The sequence below is a fragment of the Coffea arabica genome, chromosome 2e, assembly GCF_036785885.1.
Source record: "Coffea arabica cultivar ET-39 chromosome 2e, Coffea Arabica ET-39 HiFi, whole genome shotgun sequence".
NCBI lineage: Eukaryota > Viridiplantae > Streptophyta > Magnoliopsida > Gentianales > Rubiaceae > Coffea > Coffea arabica.
In genome coordinates this window covers 52,108,781-52,127,560 of record NC_092313.1, presented here as the reverse complement: position 1 = coordinate 52,127,560, position 18,780 = coordinate 52,108,781, and the positions used below count along the sequence as shown (strand labels likewise).

General features: G+C 37.4%; 1 protein-coding gene across 1 annotated transcript; it reads right to left on the bottom strand.

Moving 5' to 3' along the window:
- Positions 1-7,013: 7,013 nt before the first annotated feature.
- LOC140036332 (protein ANTI-SILENCING 1-like) lies at positions 7,014-17,338 on the bottom strand. Its single transcript, XM_072077697.1, has 13 exons — positions 17,322-17,338; positions 17,076-17,131; positions 14,168-14,530; positions 12,683-12,851; positions 12,011-12,193; positions 11,697-11,863; positions 9,370-9,396; positions 8,338-8,430; positions 8,139-8,217; positions 7,942-8,032; positions 7,483-7,591; positions 7,247-7,363; positions 7,014-7,121 (listed from the first exon to the last, which is right to left on the bottom strand). The coding sequence occupies exons 3-13, from the start codon at positions 14,519-14,521 to the stop codon at positions 7,014-7,016; spliced, it is 1,497 nt and encodes a 498-aa protein (XP_071933798.1). The 5' UTR covers positions 14,522-14,530; positions 17,076-17,131; positions 17,322-17,338.
- Positions 17,339-18,780: the final 1,442 nt, after the last annotated feature.

Here is an 18,780-nt window from a genome sequence, read left to right as displayed (position 1 = left end):
TACTTATGTGTCAAATCTGTCCGAGTTTATTCCCTTGTTGCGCCGAATTTCTGTCCGTGTTTGTACCCTGTCGCGAGTCGTCAATATTCTGTCCGTTCTTGTGTTGGTTCGTTGTCTTGAATCTCCCCATAATTGTGTCCACAAATCTGTCCAAGTGCGTCTTCTAGTTCCGTCCATAGTGCCTTGAAATTCTGTCTTGTGTTCCATCGTTGGCTTGTCTATTGCTGTCCATAATTTCTGGTATCATTGTTTTGAGTTATCCAACTTGTTTACTTGGTTTTTCAAATCTGAATTGTGGTGAAACTTGTTGGTATTTGTGAATCTTGAGAGAACCTACAAGAATCTTGAGTTTCTCGACCACAATCTTGAAATTCTTGAAGTTCTTGATAACTTCCTTGAAAGTTCTTGAAGGATCTTGAAGTTCTTGAAGATTCCTTGTGCGTGTGAATTGGCTGAACCAAATCCGGAAAATAGTCCAATCGGCCAAGCTTGTGTTGTGTTGTTCGTATAAGTCAAAAAAAAAAAAAAGAAACGAAAAACAAGAAAGAAAGTCCGAAGTTTATTGCCAAAATCAATCACGGATTACATCTTGTATCCAAGACTACAAAAAGGAAAAAAAAATTTCAAAAGTTTCGGTCCACTACTACTTCTTGAAGTTCTTGAACCTCTTGATTCTTGGAAATTTGTTTCGTCCGTCTAGCGAACAATTTCTTGTACTCTCGAGCATTGGTGAAAGGCTTTCTTGGAGTCTTTGCTTCTATCTAGGGAATATCTTGGGTAACCCATTGGGGGGGAGCCTGAGGAGGGTTGATTGCGTCACGTTGTTGAGATTCCATCTAGTTGCTATTGTCTTGAACAAACATCCGAAACTGCCTTGGGTGTGTTTGAACAGAAAATCCGAGCTTGACCTTGTGCTTGCAAGTTAAGGCTAACGTGGGTGGGTCTTTAATAGCCTACCTTCCAACCGTACAAAAGGTTTCCAACCGAATTGTTCTTTCGGGAGTTGGAAGTGACAAAGTGTGCAGTCTCATCATTGATGGTAGTAGTTGCACCAATGTAGCAAGTTTGCCCATGGTAGAGAGCTTGGGACTTCCAACGACTAGACATCCACACCCGTACCGACTACAATGGCTAAGCGAAGATGGTGAAGTACGTGTCTACAAACAGGTACGTCTTCCTTTCTCCATTGGCAACTACATTGACGAAGTTGTTTGTGATGTTGTCCCCATGCATGCTACCCATGTAATTTTAGGAAGACCCTGGCAATTTGATAAGCATGTCACTTTTGATGGTAGATCTAATAAGTACACTCTCTTGCACAATGGAACGAGAATGTGACTTAGACCGACAAAAGAGGAAACAAAAGACGGCCGAATCTGGAAATTGCTCCACTTCCACAAATGAGCATTCGGCCAAGGGTCATACACTGATTAAATCAAGCACTAGGAAGCAAAACGTGATAATCAAGGCTAAGGAAGTTAGGAAATGTGTGAATTCTGATAAGCCTGTATTACTCATGATTTGCAAACATGTACTCTTGAATGTTGATGAACTCGATAGGGCATTGCCTTCGGGAGTAGTTGCTTTGTCGCAGGTTAAGCAAGGAGAGAATGAGTTGATCATGGCATGCTCCATCCCTAACTCCATTGGTGAATATCAGAATCTTCATGAAGTTTGCCTCTTAAGTGTTGTATCCCTTTACGATCCATTGGTATTTAACTTCACCCATGAGTCTGTTTTGCTTGTTGGGAGGAGTAATGGAGTTTCAATGGGGGTTCTTGCGGTTGAATCTTGTCCTATGCCTTCTTACCCTTTTGCAACAAGTGTTCCAAGTGATGATCAGTCTAATGCAGTTGAACGTGTTCAAAGTGTTCTTCATTATATCAGTTGCATTTTGGAGGATCCAAAAAGATGTAACCGAAGCTATATGCGTTATCTTCGAGGAGTCATTGGAGTAAAGCCATGAGTTTTTCTTGGCTGGCTGTGAGCATTTTCAAACTGACCAAGAGACATGTGCACCGCATTATAATAATCATGACGTATGCAAGTATCATTCAATCTAAGAGGGCCAATATGTGGTGGCATTAGATTTGAGGTTTCGTACTCCAACTCTTGCTAGTATCATTCATTTCCATCCAGATTTGAGGACAAATCCTTCTCAAGTGGAGGGGACTGATGTGTGCACGGATGGCGGCCTTGACTCAAGGCTTCCATAGGAACATTGAAGGCTTGGAAGTTGCTAATCAAGGCATCTACACATTGATCCAAGTCAAGGAAGCATCAAGCGCGGCCTTAGCTACTTGGGCCGAGCACTAGGAATGTTAGCATTGTTAGTCGTATGAGTTGTTAGTTGGTTTTGATCATTATCGAGTCATTAGTTGTTAGTTGGTTTGTTAGTCGTGTTTTAATTAATAGTTTATTAGTTATTGGAGTCAAACAATCGGCCCACTCATGTTCAAGAGTGGATCGAGCTCCTTTTCTAGTTTAGGTTGGTGGGCCGCCAATCCTTGACCACAAAGGTTTCTAGCCTATAAAAAGGCGCCTTTTGTACCAGCAAAGGTTAGACACTTTTGATAATAAAATTTCAATTTGTTCTCTTACAATTTCGAGAGTACATTCCTACTTGCTTGGCAAGGGTTATTTGAGCAATCACGCGTGACGTCCTTGGTTGTTCATCCGGCCTATCTACTTGAGTAACCACCTCAATTGGAGTCGCCGTTCTACCGCCTTGAATCGAGTTGAGTCGTCCCTCTTGGTTCTAGGTTCCGTAATCCAAACGGTTGAGTATCCCTCTAGGTCCTTGGGCAATCGTGCTACGTGTCTCGGAACGAGTTGACCGAGGAACGTATCAGTTGGCTTCAGAGCTGGTTGAGGTATCAAGTCGTTATATCCTCTTACTTGTTCTTGTCTAGTTCGTTTTAGGGTTCCTATTTTTCCGCTGTCTTGTTTGTTTGTTGCATCGCTAGTTGTTTCTTCGTTGTTCACAAATCTGTCCGAAGTTGTTTTGCCATTGGCGTCGTCAATTTCTGTCCGTTTTGTGTTCAATCATTGTGTTTTGCAATCGGGCCGTAGTTGGATTTTACTTATGTGTCAAATCTGTCCGAGTTTATTCCCTTGTTGCGCCGAATTTCTGTCCGTGTTTGTACCCTGTCGCGAGTCGTCAATATTCTGTCCGTTCTTGTGTTGGTTCGTTGTCTTGAATCTCCCCATAATTGTGTCCACAAATCTGTCCAAGTGCGTCTTCTAGTTCCGTCCATAGTGCCTTGAAATTCTGTCTTGTGTTCCATCGTTGGCTTGTCTATTGCTGTCCATAATTTCTGGTATCATTGTTTTGAGTTATCCAACTTGTTTACTTGGTTTTTCAAATCTGAATTGTGGTGAAACTTGTTGGTATTTGTGAATCTTGAGAGAACCTACAAGAATCTTGAGTTTCTCGACCACAATCTTGAAATTCTTGAAGTTCTTGATAACTTCCTTGAAAGTTCTTGAAGGATCTTGAAGTTCTTGAAGATTCCTTGTGCGTGTGAATTGGCTGAACCAAATCCGGAAAATAGTCCAATCGGCCAAGCTTGTGTTGTGTTGTTCGTATAAGTCAAAAAAAAAAAAAAGAAACGAAAAACAAGAAAGAAAGTCCGAAGTTTATTGCCAAAATCAATCACGGATTACATCTTGTATCCAAGACTACAAAAAGGAAAAAAAAATTTCAAAAGTTTCGGTCCACTACTACTTCTTGAAGTTCTTGAACCTCTTGATTCTTGGAAATTTGTTTCGTCCGTCTAGCGAACAATTTCTTGTACTCTCGAGCATTGGTGAAAGGCTTTCTTGGAGTCTTTGCTTCTATCTAGGGAATATCTTGGGTAACCCATTGGGGGGGAGCCTGAGGAGGGTTGATTGCGTCACGTTGTTGAGATTCCATCTAGTTGCTATTGTCTTGAACAAACATCCGAAACTGCCTTGGGTGTGTTTGAACAGAAAATCCGAGCTTGACCTTGTGCTTGCAAGTTAAGGCTAACGTGGGTGGGTCTTTAATAGCCTACCTTCCAACCGTACAAAAGGTTTCCAACCGAATTGTTCTTTCGGGAGTTGGAAGTGACAAAGTGTGCAGTCTCATCATTGATGGTAGTAGTTGCACCAATGTAGCAAGTTTGCCCATGGTAGAGAGCTTGGGACTTCCAACGACTAGACATCCACACCCGTACCGACTACAATGGCTAAGCGAAGATGGTGAAGTACGTGTCTACAAACAGGTACGTCTTCCTTTCTCCATTGGCAACTACATTGACGAAGTTGTTTGTGATGTTGTCCCCATGCATGCTACCCATGTAATTTTAGGAAGACCCTGGCAATTTGATAAGCATGTCACTTTTGATGGTAGATCTAATAAGTACACTCTCTTGCACAATGGAACGAGAATGTGACTTAGACCGACAAAAGAGGAAACAAAAGACGGCCGAATCTGGAAATTGCTCCACTTCCACAAATGAGCATTCGGCCAAGGGTCATACACTGATTAAATCAAGCACTAGGAAGCAAAACGTGATAATCAAGGCTAAGGAAGTTAGGAAATGTGTGAATTCTGATAAGCCTGTATTACTCATGATTTGCAAACATGTACTCTTGAATGTTGATGAACTCGATAGGGCATTGCCTTCGGGAGTAGTTGCTTTGTCGCAGGTTAAGCAAGGAGAGAATGAGTTGATCATGGCATGCTCCATCCCTAACTCCATTGGTGAATATCAGAATCTTCATGAAGTTTGCCTCTTAAGTGTTGTATCCCTTTACGATCCATTGGTATTTAACTTCACCCATGAGTCTGTTTTGCTTGTTGGGAGGAGTAATGGAGTTTCAATGGGGGTTCTTGCGGTTGAATCTTGTCCTATGCCTTCTTACCCTTTTGCAACAAGTGTTCCAAGTGATGATCAGTCTAATGCAGTTGAACGTGTTCAAAGTGTTCTTCATTATATCAGTTGCATTTTGGAGGATCCAAAAAGATGTAACCGAAGCTATATGCGTTATCTTCGAGGAGTCATTGGAGTAAAGCCATGAGTTTTTCTTGGCTGGCTGTGAGCATTTTCAAACTGACCAAGAGACATGTGCACCGCATTATAATAATCATGACGTATGCAAGTATCATTCAATCTAAGAGGGCCAATATGTGGTGGCATTAGATTTGAGGTTTCGTACTCCAACTCTTGCTAGTATCATTCACTTCCATCCAGATTTGAGGACAAATCCTTCTCAAGTGGAGGGGACTGATGTGTGCACGGATGGCGGCCTTGACTCAAGGCTTCCATAGGAACATTGAAGGCTTGGAAGTTGCTAATCAAGGCATCTACACATTGATCCAAGTCAAGGAAGCATCAAGCGCGGCCTTAGCTACTTGGGCCGAGCACTAGGAATGTTAGCATTGTTAGTCGTATGAGTTGTTAGTTGGTTTTGATCATTATCGAGTCATTAGTTGTTAGTTGGTTTGTTAGTCGTGGACAGTTCTGACGGGTACGTTGACACTCGATTTTCGTTCTGTTCTGAGTGGATTCAGGTCTTGGCCAAAACATCAAAATTTTAGCCTTATGTCTCAGCTTTCTAACGCCTTTGGAATTTCTTGATTTCGATTTCTGAGCCGTGAGTTACGGCCTTGCAAACAGGGCATGTTTGGTAACTTGCCATGAAACAGCTGGCACTATTTCGTGCCTTTTTGACCTATACCTATTGAGATCTGGATTGAGATGTCTTCATGAGAATTGTAGCCCTTCCTCTTAGCTTCGAAACGGTATCTCGCTCACCTTGATCCGACACTCCTAGCCTAACTTTCGACCAAAACGGTTTAAGATGGCCGATTTGACCGTCCCGTTTGCCGTTCCGCGCGTGCGCGTGTGCCCCTTTTTGCCGTTTTCGCACTTGCGCGTGCCAATTTTGCCGTTTTGCTTGTTTTACGTGTGAGTAGCTGTTTGTGATATATTGTGACACAATCTTCGATTTCAGACGGTGGTGAACTAGGCGGAGCCGGTGGGGCCCACTACTAGCCAACCAACGAAGTGATTTCCGCTTTTGTACTACTTTTGTATTTGGAGTAAGTATTCAGGCCGCTTTTGTATGTTAGTTTCTTATGTGTTTCGATATGTATGAAGAGGGTACTTAGACGAGGGTGTACTTTATCGCACTCGCTCTAAACCCTAATTTGCACACATATTTGTACATGGCTTATGTATATGAGCAATTTTGGAACTAAAACCCTTGAGCTGGTGGCTCAGGGTGACTTTTGAATAATTTTGTGAATTTTGTGAGTTTGAGGTTGAACTCAATACCTAGATGGACTATTCGAGCCGGTTAGGGCTTGGTCGAAGTCAGTCCAACTTGGTTTGAGGTCACCAAGTTTGTGAACCCGGTTCGCTGAGTATGTGAACCAATTTTGTGACCCGAGCTTGTGACTCAAGCTCAAGTTTGTGATTTCGTTCGCCTGGGCAAGTTTGTGAGGTGACTGGCCAGTGAGGGTGATAAGGTGTTCGGTGGGTGTACAAGTGGAGTTCTACGGACCTTATGTATAGTCGACGGAGTGTCGACAGGAGGTCACGCATGGCAACGACTTGGCTTTGGAGCCACCTGTATCCTTATTATGTGATGTTACTTTTCTGCTTTTGCTTTACTCTTATTGAGTAACTGTGGTTACGTGACATTTACGCTTTTGCCCCTGTTTACTTACTAAGCATATAGCTTACCCCGTTCCTTTTGTTTTCCTTAGCAGGGGCCGACGCGGGGACTTATGGGCACTTACACTAGTATTGGTTTGTCATAGTTGGACAATTAGGATGTTTGTTTTTATTGTGGTGGTTTGTATAAGGACCCTCCTTAGGGTCTACCTTTTAGTTTTGGTTGTAATTATAAGGGTGTAATAGTTTGAGCAGGTACTTTTGGAGAATGTAATTATAACCTTTTTGGGATTTGTATATAGTATGTAAGGTACTCTTTTGGATTTTTTGGTTTTTATCGCTTTAAGGTTTGAGTCCTGGCGCGAGCTAGGCAGGCGGCCCGCCGATACCCTTGGGTTCGCCCTTGGGAGAAGTGGGGTCGTCACAATGAATCTTGATCTCGTTTCTTAGAGCTTCAGTCTCCTTTGCTTGTTCCTGGAAATAAGAAAGATTCACCTTCAATTGAAGATAATGCAGAGGCACTAATAATGGTAAATGGTGCAGACTACTAACATAAAGCTACAAACAATAAGAAAAATTTTCAGAGAAGTTAGTTGCACCTGATGCAAAGCTTCCCACCATAGTTTTGATCGTCCATAGAGTGAACACCATTCCATGGCCATATCAAATTCAACGGTATTGCTCTGAGAGTAATGTGGTGTTGAAACTGCATTTCTCTTTGAGCACCAAGAAAGAGAGCCAGAATTGGGGAGGTGGTATCGTGCAAAAGGTCAGTACATGGCACACAAATATATATATCTCTGAGAATTTGAGAATTGACAAAGAATCGAATTACCATATCTTCATGCTGCTTCTGTAGCCGAAGTTTGGGAATAGAAATATGGCCAAAAAACTTTGGTGGATTACGAGGATCTGTCGGTTTTGCTCGACAACCCACAACAGGTCTATAGCAACAAGCAAAAACTGAATCACCAAAACTAAAATCCTTTGAAATTAAAGAAAATCTTAATCTCCCAGTGAAGTATCAGAAAATCAGATCCATCTTTAAGTGTTTGATATTTTCAATTCCACTTTTGTGAGTAATAACCCATGGCAGTCTAGTCTATTTTTAATTCCACTTCTGTGATTAATAACTATGGTACCTCTTCATTCTTTTAAAGTCCACATAACTAAATCTGTTTTGAGAGCAGAATAAATATCGTACAAAAGGTGATGATAGAAATATGACAGAAACAGGAAATAATATTGTCAACCCAATGCAGAAATTGTTAACTAGTGGAAGGGAAACAATAACCTTCGATCACCCAACATAAGACATCTCCTTTTTAGCTGAGAGATGACAACATCTGCAGCATCTCTTGTTTTGAATATGACAAATGCTTGTCCTGTTAGTCCATTAACCATGAAAAAAAAAGAGCACGTCATAAGCACTCAAATTATGCTTTAGTAACAAGTGAATTTTCCAAAATTAAAAATGATAATATGTCATACCATAATTTGGTCTGGAAAATGGGCTGTGTTGTATCATCTTTGCACTAACTTGTTGGTTGAATACATGAAACACAATATCCTGGAAGACAGTGATTTGACTAGTCAATAATTACAGTTAAAAGCTTATAAGTTCTCGGTTAAGCTGCCGAAATGATAGAAATTATATAATGCATGTTCAATGATCTTAAAAGAATTATACCTCGACTTCTGTGGACGTATAGGATGGGTCCAGATTCTCAAATAAGACAAGTGTGCCCTTCTCATGAGCTGCATTCATTCTGTCATCCCAAGACTGAAAAAGATGGGGTTGAAACAGATAAATGCTATAATACAATCGGCAATAAATAATGTAGATAGAATTTTCTCATCACAATAGCAAATCCTCTAAACATGCAAGCATCTCTTGCTATGAAAAAATTATTTTGAAAAGAAAAGAGCCAGCATCTTAGGAAATAAACTATGAGATCTGAAGGCAAGGAATAAGTACAATTCCAAAGGATCTAAAACAAGATTGGATATTAAATTTATGCAGAAACTAACTGCATGAAGGACATAAAATAGAGTCAATTTAGGGATAAATAGGAGTGTCAAACTATCATTTTGCACATCACAAAATAGGAAAACACAGAAATTGAAAAACAAGGTTCGGCAGAATAAGAAAAATTTAGAACTTCCAATTACAACTCAAGCAAAACTTACATCCAATCTAGCACATAGAGATGAGAAAAGAATTAGGCACACAGTCATTGGCAGAGGAGGTGTCTGCTTAAGCATCTGCAGGGGATATATATATATATATAGACAGAGAGAGACAGAGACAGAGACAGTGCGACAAAAGATTTTGTGTAGTAAAAAGGCGCTTCATATTCTGCATAAGCATGTTGGAGAGAGAATGAGAATGTGTGTATACACAACTGCATTTCCTGTAGAGTAGGAAATGAATCGCATTGACATTGAATACCAAAGATCAGAAAATGAATGAGGAATATTATCCCTCACTTTGGTAGAGGATGCAATTGTTCACATGAAAATTGGCGGCAAAAGATTACATAAACAATTAAGGAGTGGCATACCTTGCCAATTTATTGCTTTTTCACAATTTTTCAAACTATCATCTCCTCGGAAACTTGAACAGGTAATACCGACTTTCAAATGAAATAATCTCAAACATAACTTATTTTGTCCCTTACAACAAAGACACTTATAGCCATAAATGGCAAAAGGTACTCACTTGGATCTTGAACCATTTGCTTGAATCCTGCAAGCACGAAATAGATGTATCATTCCCAAGCATCCCACCTTATTATAATTAACAAGATTTGTCTATAGATGGAAAAGATGCCTGTAATCAGCTCAAATCAACCAAGGAAAACAGGAGCAAGGAAAAAAACATAAAAAGCAAAGAAAGTTCTAAGTTCACATCTTTAAACCCCAACCCCCATTTCAAGAAGCCTTTATGCACTCACCAAATAAATAAAGGTAGGGCAAAGACTAATCTACATCATAAATACTGCTATAGAACAAAGTTGATATAGTTCTATACAAACATGTTTAAAGATATTTTGGGCACGCATGACCAGTAACAAATCTGAATGTATAACTATAATATCCAAATATCAATCACATTGATGTAACATGTTTTTGTGCATAGTTGTCCCATAGTAAGAAGTCAAGTTTGCCAACAAGCACACAGAAAGGACGATTTGTACTTCCATTTACAAATCCTACTCCTCCTGCCTGGTGGTCTTGTAATCTAGAGGTGAACAAATCACTTTTATATTTTTCATTTATCCAAGGGCAGGAGCACAAGATCATCAAATTCAAATCTGCAATAACATTATAGTCTACCATCATTAATCAATCCCAGATGCATTATTATCTAAGACTGCAACTTTGAAGGTCAGGACTGCAGCCCTAACCATTACCCTATCAGCATCTTCAAATTTGATAAGTTCCAGTGCGTCTCTTTAGTCCATTCCTCACGTGGATCCAATGGTCTTGGCCTCTAGTTCAGGTAGAAAAGTGGTCAATCTAACAATTCCAAGCTGTATAGGTCCCTGTTGATGGTCACACTAAATCTTTCTTTCAACATCTCATTTTAATGGAAAATTTCTTTGGAGTTCTGAAATATTCCAAGGAAAAAAAAAAGCCATATGGAGCATGAGCAAATTTATTACTTATCTTTTTATTTTTTTTCCTTTCTAATTGTACGAAAATTAGTAAACAAAAATACCTAAACTCTCATGAAAACAAGAACTTCCTACCTTGCTGATCACCCTTCCATGTTGTAACCCCTGATCCACTAAGATTTTTGAAGATCAGGATGCAGCTTCCTACCTAAACATTGTTTCTAAGTAGCTAGTACATTTAAAATCCAATCTCGACATGTAGATAGGAAAAACCAAAAAAATAAATATGGCCTCAAAGTTTTTCCATCCTAAATTTGATGAAAAACTTTCATGCAAGATTTTGTGAGTTAATAAATCAATTTCTTTCAGCTTACCTAGTAAAAATAACTTAACATCCATTTGCTTCAGAGTATTATGTATGTACCATGCCTTTCTATTGAATACAAATTAGACCTGAACTTACTTTCTACACTGTTTAGGAGCACATTACTATCCAGAGAGTACCTGACACCTATTGCCTTTTTGTGTGGTACAAAAATAAATCTAGATTATTCAAAATGCTGAACACTTTCCCTGATGACAAACAGTGAAATACTACAATCCACTTGTGTACAATGCATTCAAAAATCGACTATTAGAGTTAAAGAAAGGGTAGTTTAAAAAATCTATGTAAGATAAGGTGATCTGCCTGTTGGTTCTATAAATTTGAATTCTGAAACATAAAACATAATGCTGAGGATATATATAATGCCAGTGCTTGTCTAACTGATACCCTACAAATAAATAAGATAAAACAAACTAAAAAATCAACTTCATAAGACATTTGATTTATTTTAGGCTTCATAGCTACTCAGAGAGGTGCAACATTATAAAAGTAGTAGTAAAAAAGAAACTCCTTTTTCTTCACTATTTCACTAGCAATATATCACAAATATCCCACTCCACTCAAATTAAGAAAAGTTTAACCTAAATGTGATATCATGTATAAACCATTTTCTACAGAACCTACAGATCGATGTAAGCTTGGCACTTAGCATCTCAAATTCTCAATCAGCACATTTTCAAAAACTAGATGCCCCCAAACTTAATTGGGTTAAGCTAAATATGGATGGTGCCATGGCAGAGAACCCAATGTGCTTAGCCCGCACCACATTATATTCTACATATACATGTGGAATTCAGTCTTTAGATGTCAAGTTCTCTCTATTTCAATCTTTAGATCAAAACCTTCTAACAGGAAAAAAAAATCAAAACATTAAAATATTTATGAAAGTCACATGAGGTATGAGGATAATGAGAAATGTCAATCAACTAAAGCAAGAAAAGTTACGAATTTAGATAACTTCTGTGAATCACAACATGGAGATAAGATTAGTTTCTTTACTACACAAGCTTAGGAGATTATAGTCCCTTTTAGGCAAGTGTTTACCGTATCCAGCCTGCTTGTTACTTCCATAACTTGGCTATCGCTCTTCATGCCTTTGTTTTGTCCAAGTTGGTGAGGGTCCTTGCTAGCTTTGTCATTGGTATTAACTCCTTTCGACATACTTATATTCTTCCCGAAAGGATCCTTGACATCCAATTTTTCCTTGTACCCTGATGATCAGTGTAGATTTTCAGCACCTGTAGCTTCATCTTTGGATCATACGACTTCAACATGATACTAGGTGTCCATTCTAGGCCCATAATTCATTTAATAGACAGGGAAGAGTAAAAAAAAAAAAAAAACTCTAGGACAGCTACCTAAAGAGCCTTCAACTTTCCTCCTCTTCTGTGCCTGAATCTCAGGCACATCAGTAGATGCAGAAGTATCTGAAAACTTCATTTTAACTCTAGCAGGTGTCCCATCCTTCACAGGAAAATTTGCTACGTTTTCAGTATCAAGGATTGACTTTTGAACCTTTCTTGAATTGAAGTAATGCTTCACTGCAGGGTTATTACAATAAGTCAAAAGATTTTGAGCGCCAGAATTATTTCTACCGATACAAATTTATATGGAAACAACCAGAAAGACATGTAGATACTAGGAAAATTTATAGCAACTCAATTAGTTAAAATGTTTGATGATAACTCAAGTAGATGATGACAACACTCTTCCTGAGTTATTAATCAAATAGCAAGATTCTCAAAGTATAAGACACACGAAAAGAGAGAAAACAAAGATACCGATAATCCCATCAAGTCAAGGGATCATGCAAAAGAACTACAATAATCAAATAGCATAGCTCTGGGCTTGCTAAATGCAGATGGCACTGCTATAGAAATCTCAAGAAAACAAAGTTCATGTTAAACAAATAAAGGGCAAAAAGGAAAAAAAAAAAAAAGAAAATAACAGGCCATGCAAAAGTGCACATAATGCTAGATGCAAACAATTTAAACGACCAGAAACTAAACAACACTAGGAATTATTGTAACCTTCAATGCCAGCAACTTGGTCAGCAAAAGCAGTCGACACCTTGCAGCTTCCCACGTCGAAAGTACGGTAAAATATGTAATCAGCATTCCTCAAATCGTCTTCCGTTGGTTGAGCATTTCTTGGGTCTTTTGACACACAAACAACTTTGCACTTCCCAGAAATTGCTTCCTGAAGTAAAGGATTCAATTATGCCATAACTTTAGATGAAGAATAGCTCAAGCAAAATGATCCTTCTTAAGAGTCTGAGACAATGACATTCTGATAAAATTATGGTCACTACAGAAAAGTTTCGACTGGAGAAAGCAATTTCTGATAATCAGAAAAGTAAATTTTTCAAAACAAAGAAAAGACAAGTAAGCATTGACTATTTGCATTGAAGTAGGATTTCATAATATCTTAGAGCAACCTATACTTCTACACCAGAGAAAAGAAGCAAAACATCTCTCCTGGCATGAAACCAAAAGCTTCAAGTTTGCCAGCCAAAGCCTCCCAGTTTAACCAAATCACTTATGAAGAGCATCTCATGTGTTCTAATTTTTTTAAAAAAGTCATGGTTAGCAACAATAGACAGTTACTGATGAATAACAGGGAGCACAAGTCCGAGTTGCTCATTCATATTTCATGAGATGCCAAAGAGTTAGATGAAAGCAGCAACTTTTATCACTCCTAGACTCCTTTCTCTCAAGTGGTATATAAACAATCCACCAAGATATGTCAGTGTATACAGAGGGAAATTTCATTAGAACTCTTGCGATTATGGTCTCGATTTGTCAACTCCAGCATTTTCTATCAATGATATACTAACTTCCACTTGAACCTTTTAAGTTGATTCACAGATTTCTTTATGTAGCATCCAATATTGTTGGCATGACATCTTTCAGCACGGAAGATTTTGTCACCAATTACTTGAACATAGTTCAAAAAATTTGAAAAAAAAAAAAAAAGTTTCAAATTGATGGTGCCAAAAAATTCAATGGTTTGATTCATTATGGATTCCAAATCCTCCATGACAAGCATAAAGGCTTCAGCAGCCATATTTGGCTTACATCTCGTTATCAATAATTGATTTTAACAATAATCATCCTTCAGATTACTAATCAGAAGCTGTATTTGCCAGTCTACAGTGGTTTTAAAACAAGTGATTCAAAACCTGCTTTAATTCTTTTGTTATTCGAACAGAATAACAATTTAAATCCAATATTAAGTGGATCCTCCACTAAATCAATTAACCCCATTATATACAGCTTAAATTACTGATCAATGCATTTTGATGCCTAACTTTACACTGCAAGTAAATGCAAAAGAACAAAAAATCCTTCAAGGATGACATTTCATTGTTGACAAGGCATTGCATCATATGACAAAAGTTTTCTAAAACAAAAAGGCAATCCTTCAAGGATGGCGTTCTAATTGTTGACAAAGCATTGCATCATATGACAATATAAATCAAATAGATAACAAAAGGAAGCAACAAAAGTACTTACCAAAGGATTGAGATTGAAAAGGCCTTTTCCCTCCCCAGTAGCTAAGAATATCTCAGTCTTGAGTGGCTTGATATCTCCTAACCAATGTGCTATCTCAATGGGACGGAAAAACCACACAACTTTCACTTTCTTTTTGTGGCTTGCCGTCTCCCATATTTTAACAAGCTTACCAATGTAAGGTTCACGTTGATCATCAGCCCACATGTAGACACAATCATAAAGAGAGTACTCGATGCCATCATAAGTGAATGAATCATAAAACTGGACACCATTGTAAGTGCCACCAAGACACCTTTTGTGACCCCAACTAAATTCAAGAGCCTCTTCCTCTTTTAACTCCAGAAAGTTCGGCATACGTAAGAACTGTCAAAGTAGTTGTGTGGCACTTAAGTCTTGAATAAATAGTTGAGAAACAAAAAGTGAAACAAATCACAACTAAAATGCTCATAAAAGATGTTAAATGACTTTCAACCAAGATACTTCTATTGATCACCCAAATCACAGCTAAAATAATTTTAAAAGATGTTACATAACTTTCGACCAAGACACTTCATCACCTGATAGATAAGATAGTCTAGTGCACAATGATTAGGCTAAGATTCTTTCGCAGCAGGAACATGCAAGCAAGAAGAAAGGGTCCGTTTGGGTAGCAAGATTTGCCAAAAAAAAAAAAATCCAAATTTTGTTCTACTTGTATCATAAACACAATTTCCAACAATCTTTCTTATCTCAGATACATCACATCACAAAAAAGTGCTACAGTAATTTTTCCAAATAATCTCCTATCCAAGTGGATCCAAATTTAGTTCAAACATATTCAATAGTAAAAACAACCAGTCAGACCAAATCCGTGCGCATACAATTCAATTAATGTCAAGCAATTGATCTTGGATGGCATGAAAATCAAAGTCTTCATTTATTTCATCAGTAATAGAACAAATTGCATCGGCAATATATCTAATTAAGAGAAATGATAAAAATTAAAACAAACACAAAGGTCCAGGACAAAGGAAAAGAAAAAGAAAAGTGACTTCAAATATTGTTAATGTGTCCAAAACATGTCTTAAAAAGGGAAAGACTAAGGGCATAGTGAGGTAGTCCCTTCCATTAAGGTGTCCATAACTAGGATCGCTCTAACTTTTGAAATTATATCTTTCTTGACCATGCTTCCTATGCCTTGTCTTCTTAATCATCTAGCTTATTCTGTGATGCAATAGATATTTGTAGACAACATTAGGAAGCCAAAGAAACTTAACACAAAAGACACATTTCCGGCACAAAATTTACATGTATCCGTGATGTCTAAGGTCAATATAACTGCATGACATGGACATGATACTCCAGTTATTTAAATATGAAAATAATGGAAAGTAGTTTTGTTACTTGAAAGCAAGTTGGTTAAAGCACAGTCACAGTTTTCTTCTTCACAATTCATGTTACCTGATTTTTATTTGGAACACAGAACACACAAAATTTTAGAACAATTAGAACTATAAGTTGATTTTAACAGTCCATTGTTAAAGTACCAGCACTAAGGTAGTTTAGTCCAGAATGCGCAGAGCAAAAACAACAAAATTATCAGTAACAGGAAAAAAACTTCAAGTTAGTATGTTCTCAAATAACACATGCAATTCCGCTTAATATAACAGCACATCCTTGAAAGCTTTTGTAGTTTTTTTTTTAACTTATGTCACAGTTACTTTCTACTTATTAATTGACACAAGTCTTCCCCCAATTTTACTGGCTCCAGAAATTAAGCTGAGAAACCTGGTTTAATCAAATTTAATCTCAGCTCAAAATGCCAACAACTCTGGATATTGCTTAAAGAAACATTAAGAAAATATAATCACCACACTAAAAACTATAAAGTTAACTTTGCCTTCAAAACTTATAAAATGCGTACTTTCAATAACGTCCAAAAATGACAAACTGTTATCTTTGTACCAAAAATAACACCCCTCTCTTTCGCTAGGATTAAACTAAAAGACATTATGTGTCGACCATATACACTCATTCACATATAGAACCTCTTAATACAAATTAAGTGGGAAAATTAAGAAGGGAAATTGGACTTCAAAGGTGAAAGACATGTCCTATCAGGGTTGCTGTCACAATCAAATCAAGACCCAGGCAAAAGTTATGTGCACTAAACATTAGGTAAAATCATTTAAACCTAAAATTTAGACAAAGCTCCCCTAATTTTTCAACATTATACAGAGTTGAGGAGTCAAGCCAAAATGTCAATTTATTTCAAGAGGAGAATATGGACAATGAGACAGAGTCCAGGGGCCAATGTTGTAAATATGGTCTTTATTCTTCATGTACTCTGTAAACTACCTGGACCTGTAAACTGAAAAAAAAAAAAGGCTCTCAGCAGTCAGCAACAACATCACTTATTCAACACTGGAAGCAAATACGTATCAACTTCTCAACAACATTAAAAAAGAAAAAAATCAAATGCCACAAAAATCCCAGCAGAAAAGTTCAAAGGAGAAACAAAATAACGTCAACATCGAAGTTCAAGTTAATCCTGGGATCCACAACAATCTTCTCCAATGGGCCCCACCCAAAGTAGAAAACGGGTACCCATTTCAATCAGATACGACCCGTCATGTCATAATAACTTTCCCATCAACAAGTTCTTCACCCAAATAATAAAAGCAAAAAAAAAAAAAAAAAAAAGTAAGCACTAATTTTGACGACTACTACTTGTACCCCAAAAAAAAAAAAATGATTAGTATGATTTCCCGTTTTCCGTCTTTTCTTCACTTCTATTCTACATTTTCTGTTCAGAATCGGAAAAAATTCGAAATAAACCCTTGTGGAAAAATCTTAGTCTCAAACCAGAAAAAAATCAAGAAAAATCGGAACAAGCAAAAGAGGTTAAACCACAGTGATCCTTACTAACAATGCTGAAGCTTGCAATCAGTTGTCGTCCCCACTCAGGAACATCAGCAATCAAGCCTGAACCCAAATCCCAAAAAATAAAAATAAAAAAAGGGAAAAGAGTCAGGACCAAATAGGATTCCAAAATCCATTACAACACAATAATGTAACGCATATAGACTGTTAAATTGTGGGTTAGAATGTGATTAATGGAAAAACAAAAAGAGGAAAAATCAAAGAAAGCGAGAGAGAGAGAGAGAGAGAGGACCACTACATATTAGAGAAAAATGCTTGGAGAGAGAGAGAGAGAGAGGAGAGGGGTTTGGGTTTAGGGGGTTGTATTTTATGGGAAAAAGGAAACGATATGCAGTTTTTCGGAAAGGGACAAAAATGGAGGTTGTTGATGAGATAGAGTGGTGTGAACCATAAATAGACACCGGAATCGCTATAATGACCGGGGGTGCGTAGGATGAATGAGGTGGTTTTTCTGCACCTTACAGTTGGGGGTTTTCTGGTGACTGAGTGTCAGACTGAACCGCCATGCAGTTCTGGGTGGGGAAGCACTGACCAAAAGGAACGTCGAAGTTCGAAGTCCAACTCACTTTGTTAGAGTGTGGCGTTCACTCTCCTTTTTTTTTTAATTTCCTTTCTTTTATGGAGAAATTGTATTCACTGCGATAGCTTTAGAGAATATATAATTTGATCCAAAAGGGGGTAAAATATTGTTGTGAATCGAAAAGGAAAAAAGGAAAAAGTTAAAAGATTGTTAAAGGTTTTTGATAACTTAATAGAAATTAGGAACTTTTTAATTTAATAGAGGAAATAGCTACGTGATAGATGGAACTAGGGTAAAATGTATAGCAGTAACTACACGTGTCAAAATAGGGATATGGCCTCATTAGAGATGGCAAAATGAGCGGAATGGACGGGATCTACTTGAATTTTAGATGGGACTGAATAATATGAATTTAGGTCCAATCTTATACATATATATTTTAGAACTAATTTGGGGAGATCATTTTGGGATGGGTTTAGATTGATCCCATATAATACCTAAATCTATTCCCTGTATTTTTTTCTTTAATTCTTTTTTATTTTTTTATAACTTTAACATTTTTATTTATTAAATTTCTTTTGGTCTTATTGTGAATTTATATTTTTTAGAATTCTTTTTTTTTTTGAAATTTTATTGATTTATTTTCTATGTATATATTTTTAATCTCTGATTCCAATATTGCTAAATTTAGTTAAGGAAAAACTAAGTCCTATAAAAGCTTAAAAAGACTATATTTATTGTTATAAAGAAATGCTTTAGCCTGAACAAATAAAAAATAACACGATTTCCTTATTTTATTTCACTTAGCGGCCAACAAATTTGTAGAATCATTTTGCCTAGTTAACTAGATGGTCTAATTTGAAACTCAATCTAGAATTACTATCTTAATCTTTCCCTTGCAATATATAAGAGAAACAAGAACAGAATTTGAGGACAAAAGAATTTCTAACCATTTGACCTTGCTTAATTCCACATATCTTTAGTAACAACAACAAAGCCCCGTTTGACAAATGAGTGTTTCGGTGTTCGCTTAAAATTTTACTGTAGAATTTGTAGAAAAAAATTTTTAAGATGACAAACTTTTTTCTTCTTTTCTTTTTGTTTCTTTCTTTTTCTTTTTGTTTCTTTCCTTTTCCTTTTCTTTCCTTTCTTCATCTTTGCCCTTCCTACC

What these genes read in the sequence shown, in the direction of transcription:
- LOC140036332 (XM_072077697.1), bottom strand. Translation starts at nt 14,521, where the DNA reads ATGCCGAACTTTCTGGAGTTAAAAGAGGAAGAGGCTCTTGAATTTAGT. An exon ending in CCAAGTTGCTGGCATTGAAG is followed by an intron (nt 12,194 to 12,682) that starts GTTACAATAATT and finishes ATAACCCTGCAG; the next exon opens with TGAAGCATTACTTCAATTCA. An exon ending in GCAAATGGTTCAAGATCCAA is followed by an intron (nt 8,431 to 9,369) that starts GTGAGTACCTTT and finishes CATCTTTTTCAG; the next exon opens with TCTTGGGATGACAGAATGAA.